Source organism: Platichthys flesus, chromosome 11 (genome assembly GCF_949316205.1).
Source record: "Platichthys flesus chromosome 11, fPlaFle2.1, whole genome shotgun sequence".
NCBI lineage: Eukaryota > Metazoa > Chordata > Actinopteri > Pleuronectiformes > Pleuronectidae > Platichthys > Platichthys flesus.
Genome location: NC_084955.1, coordinates 3,354,750 through 3,359,647, shown reverse-complemented (window position 1 = coordinate 3,359,647; position 4,898 = coordinate 3,354,750). Strand labels below are relative to the sequence as shown.

Sequence of the window (4,898 nt, the reverse complement as noted above, 5' to 3'; positions counted from 1 at the left end):
AGTGTCGAGAGTTCTGATTCGTCAAGGGTTGTACATATCACTATCCTATTGGCTGGTTTTGTTGGCTAATTGTAGGCGGACCGCTGTTGCTGGATCTGTGACGTAACCTACAGTCTATGTATGTAACACATTTTCTATTTTAATTTTGGTTTTGTAAAAGTAATTAAACAACATTTCTTAGAAGACAGAATGGTGCAAAAAAAAAACGATAGATATTAAAATCAAACATATTTATACATTGGGAATTCATCATAAAATGATACAAAAAGAAGTTTCCTGCATAATTTAAGGCTTAAGTTACATATCATGTCTCAAGCGATTTGTAGTGTCAATTCTGTTCTGACTTTAAATATTCATAATTTTTATCATGCAAAATTTTTCTGTACTTTTTTTTTTTTTACTAAGGTGCATATAAGTGAAGAGACTAGGTTTAAAAGTTCTTTTATCATTTTTTTTATGTAAGAATCACATTAAGGTATAATGGCATTGATTGGACATTAAAGATTAGTTTTTAACATTTTTAGATTATCCTAAAAGCTGCTTTAAAAATGAATATTGGACATGCAAGACAAAATCCTGTTTTTTAACAGGGTATTATTGATGTGATATTCCACAGCAAACGTTTTGAGCAGCCCACACTCAAGGTGTCATGAAAGACGGTTGTAAATTTTGTGTCATACTCTTTCAGTGGAGTATCACTTTCAGCCTGGATCCAGGTGTAAATTTTCCAAATTTTTTTTCTTACTATCCAGGAGCCACTCTAGCACGGCCTTCTTTCCCACTGAGGCCGCCATGTGCAGGGCTGTGCGGCCAAAGTCATGTCAGATGGCCTCAGACTATTCCATTGTTGAATAAAGTCATGTTAGATGTGTTTATTTCATAATTTTCTCTGGAGACGGGGTTGTTACTGCAGCTTAAAAAAAATAATTTTACATTATGCATGGGGAGGCAAATGTCTCACACTGATAAGACCGAGGAGTTGCTTAAGTTTTATCTGCACCAGAAACACTCTGATCAATTCTGATTATACCACAGAAATTAGATAAAGCTTCTTCCTATCCCACGGTCCAAAACCTGCAGAGATAAAAGCAAAGAGAATGCGTTCATTAATATTTATACTATTACATTTTTTAACTCATTATGTATACTCTTATGGTGTAGTAAATTATTGGTTTCAATATGCTGCTATATATATGCTATATATATATATATACTTTAGTATTAGTATTTTTGCACAATATGTGAGTACAGTGAGAGCTATGTAAAATCACAGTAAAATATTGTATGTATGTGTTCAAATACTTGGCTAGTAAGGCTGATTCTGATGTGGATAAAGAAGGTGAAATAATTCATTCCTACTTGTTAACCTGAACTAATTTAGGTGAGTGGATCCAAGTTTGAGGGATATATCTTTAATGATGTTCACCAACACATTTTTAAATTCACATATGAAAAAGAACTGTCAATATTTATAAAAGTGTATTCCTGAAAAATATTCCTGTTTTTCAGTTGACTAGTTAAAGTATAATTACCTATAAAAAGACAAACTATCACAGGTCATGTTTTCTTTTCCTAATGGCAACAATTTACCAACTGCCCCTGACTAAACATTTTGATTTTGATGCACCTTAATGTTATAACAACATTTAGTGTAGAAGTAATAATAGAATAAATAATTCAAGATTCAAGAGGGTTCAAGATTATATAACCCCCATGTAGGAATTGTGGTTTTTCCGCATAAAAGTTGGCAAGTAGTTTTAAAGATATAATCAGTGGATCAGACGTTTTAATGTGATTTATTTAACAGTTAACTTTTAGGCCTCTCGGTTTCAGGCTACTTGTGTTTTTCCCTAAGAATATAAATTATCACATTTAGTGTTGAACTTGACTAAATATCAGATCTAATAAAATGCCTATTCATCAATCTGCTTCAACCACAGGAATCCCCTTTTTTTTCATAGCCCAACATGAGGGGGTCACTTCCCCACCAAGTATCCCTGGAGATATTCTATTCCAAGAACTTGTAAATAAGGTCGTGTTCAGTAATGATGTAGTATGAGCTTCTGAAATTAAAAAGCGCTCTTCTGTAAAGCGTCTGATCAGTCGCTTGTCTTTCACTGCAAAGTGTAATGTGTTGAGAGGCTGGCTGAAACGTCACTGGAGCTGCCTCAGGGGCCAGCGGAGGTCCCAGGGCCCCGAGTCACCCTGTGCTCCCATACTCCAAGTCCTTTTAAGAAAGAATAGTCCCGTTGGATGTCTGATAACTAAGCTCAGATTAATATTTTCTTTCAAAAACACGTGTCAGGATTCATGGACAATTTCAGTGAGACTTCAAGAAACTAGTGTGCTTCTCTGTGCTCCCCCCTCGTTCTGCCAAGCGATGGTATGCTCCCTGTTACCGCTGCTATGTTTGGTCTCTCCAGGCTCACACAGACAAGGAGAGACGTAGGCTGCTGGTCGGTGTGTAACAAAAGACACCTTTGGGAGACAGGGAGCATTGTCCGTGTCGGAAACAGAAGTCATCTGCAGCGGACCTGGTGGTTTAACCCTTGGCTGGAGAAATATCTTGTCGCTGCTGCATCCTTAAAGAAACCCAGAGGTGAGGAAAAAGGGACGAAGAGGATTCCTGAAAGTTTGCGTGCTCCGCCCTCACCACCTTTATCCTCGTGGAAATGTAGACGTATCCCGAGTCAAGAATGGTGTGGGGGTAGTTTTATGGAGTCCGAGCTGCGATCGGTTGCAAGTTTTCGGAAGGAGAAAAAGTGGCAGACACATCGTGGAAAACTTTCCCCTGCGGAAGAACAAAGCGGCGACTGAGCTGGATCTTCACTCAACGCTCTGCGCACACAGATTTGTAAGATTCCAAAGATGCGCCCGTTGAGCACGTCGCGGGAATGTAAGCGAGGGGGAGCGTACAAGTCCGTGATGATGCATTTACTAGTCCTCCTCGCACTCACACTGTCCTGTCACTGCTGTCCGGACAGATGCTTGTGCTCCTCACAAACTGTGAAATGCCAAAACCAGGACTTGGACGCAATTCCGAGCTCTTTTCCCACTAACACCAAAATTATTTTTGTGACGGGAAACAACATCTCCTACATCAACAAGGACTCTTTCCCCATTCGTCTGGACATGTTAACAGACCTCTATCTCAGTGGGAATGAGATGGAGTCAGTGGGTACCATGGTGTTTGACAACTTGCCAAACCTTGTGCGACTGGACCTGAGCAACAACAACATCCAGGCTTTCAGTGATAGAGCTTTACCTGTTGAGAATACCCTGCAGGTCCTGAACCTCAGCAGGTCTTTTCACAATCACTCCTGCATGGATGCGGTCCTGAGTGTCCTGCAGAGTGGGAATCTCCTCATGCTCAAAGTCTTGGACCTTTCCAACAATGACCTTGTGATTCTTCCAGACGACGCATTCAGCAGCCTCTCCAACCTGGTCAACATCAGCCTGCAGAACAGCTCCATCATCTCTGTCCTGAACGGGACCCTGAAGGTGCCCCCACTGCGTGACCTTAACCTGAGAGACAACAGCCTGAGGGTTCTGCCTACCACCACCTTGGCAGAGTTCAGCCTCAAGTCTGATCTCAGCCTCTGGCTGGCGGGGAACCCCTGGCACTGCGACTGCTTCATTGAGGAGATGTTGCTGTGGTTGAAAAATTCCACTCAGGTAATGGACGTGCAGAACCTCACCTGCGCCGGCCCTGAGGCCCTGAGGCACCAGTCACTTCTTCAGGTAGAGCTGTCCCAGCTGAAATGTTTGGGCGAGATGGAGGGTGTGCTGGAGACTTCTTATGTTTTCCTGGGGTTGGTGCTAGCATTGATCGGCGTCATATTCCTGCTGGTGCTCTACCTGAACAGAAAGGGCATCAAGCGTTGGATTTACAACATCAGGGATGCTTGTAGGGACCATATGGAGGGGTACCATTACAGGTATGAGATAAACTCTGACCCACGTTTGGCCAACCTGAGCATCAATTCAGATGTGTGATCCAGGATGGGACAGTGTCTTGGACCCCGCAGTGAGATATGAAATGACATAAAATCTTAAGATCTGCATGAAAGTCTTCCTCCCCCTCTGCTTTCCCCCTCATGATGCTATCCAGATTTTATATCTGCCATCTAACTTATCTCACAACCTCCATTCAGCCACTGCCGCATGTCCCCTACAAGACAACGAAGCTGTGACATTTACTGCGTCTCTTCTGCGTAACATTGCATGGACAATGAATCGTGACAACGATTTTTTTGTGGGAGAGTTGCGAAACATGTTCTTTTCTTACTTTTCCTTAAGGACATACAGATGGAGTACATCAACTTTTAAGTGAACTTATACCTGGCAAAAAACACACTGCCGGTCATTGCCTCCCTCTCATTATGCCTTTGCTTCAGAGGAATGCTATGCTGCTTGTTTATAAGTTTGCTCTTTTAATAAGTGAATTTGTGATATAGAGTATGAGTTTTTTTGGAATGATTATAGTGCACATTGCATCGTTTTTTGGATTTAGTAGGTGGATGTGATTGCTCTCTTTTTTTCCTGTGAAGATATTCAGCTAAATAAAATGCTCTGTATTGATGGGACACATTTTCGACTGAGAGCCTCTAATTTTAAGACTTGGAGACCACACACACACACACACACACACAACCTTATACTTCTGTCTTAGTGAGGAAACTCATTGCCATAGTGCATTCCCTAGCCCCTTACCATAACTTTAACCATCACAACTAAATGCCTAACCTTTAAACCAAGTCTTTAAAACCTTCAAACAGTCCACTGAAATGGGGTCAGAAAGTGAGGACTGGCCAAAATGTCCCCACTTTCTGAAATGTCTTTACTTTATAAATTCTAAACCCCAAATGGTACTCACAAAGATAGAAGTACAAGAACAT

General features: G+C 41.2%; 1 protein-coding gene across 1 annotated transcript; it reads left to right on the top strand.

Annotated features, from left to right (window-relative positions):
- Positions 1-2,448: 2,448 nt before the first annotated feature.
- On the top strand, positions 2,449-4,590 carry tpbgb (trophoblast glycoprotein b). The gene has a single exon (XM_062398463.1). The coding sequence runs from the start codon at positions 2,869-2,871 to the stop codon at positions 3,994-3,996; it is 1,128 nt and encodes a 375-aa protein (XP_062254447.1). The 5' UTR covers positions 2,449-2,868; the 3' UTR covers positions 3,997-4,590.
- Positions 4,591-4,898: the final 308 nt, after the last annotated feature.

What these genes read in the sequence shown, in the direction of transcription:
- tpbgb (XM_062398463.1), top strand. Translation starts at nt 2,869, where the DNA reads ATGCGCCCGTTGAGCACGTCGCGGGAATGTAAGCGAGGGGGAGCGTAC.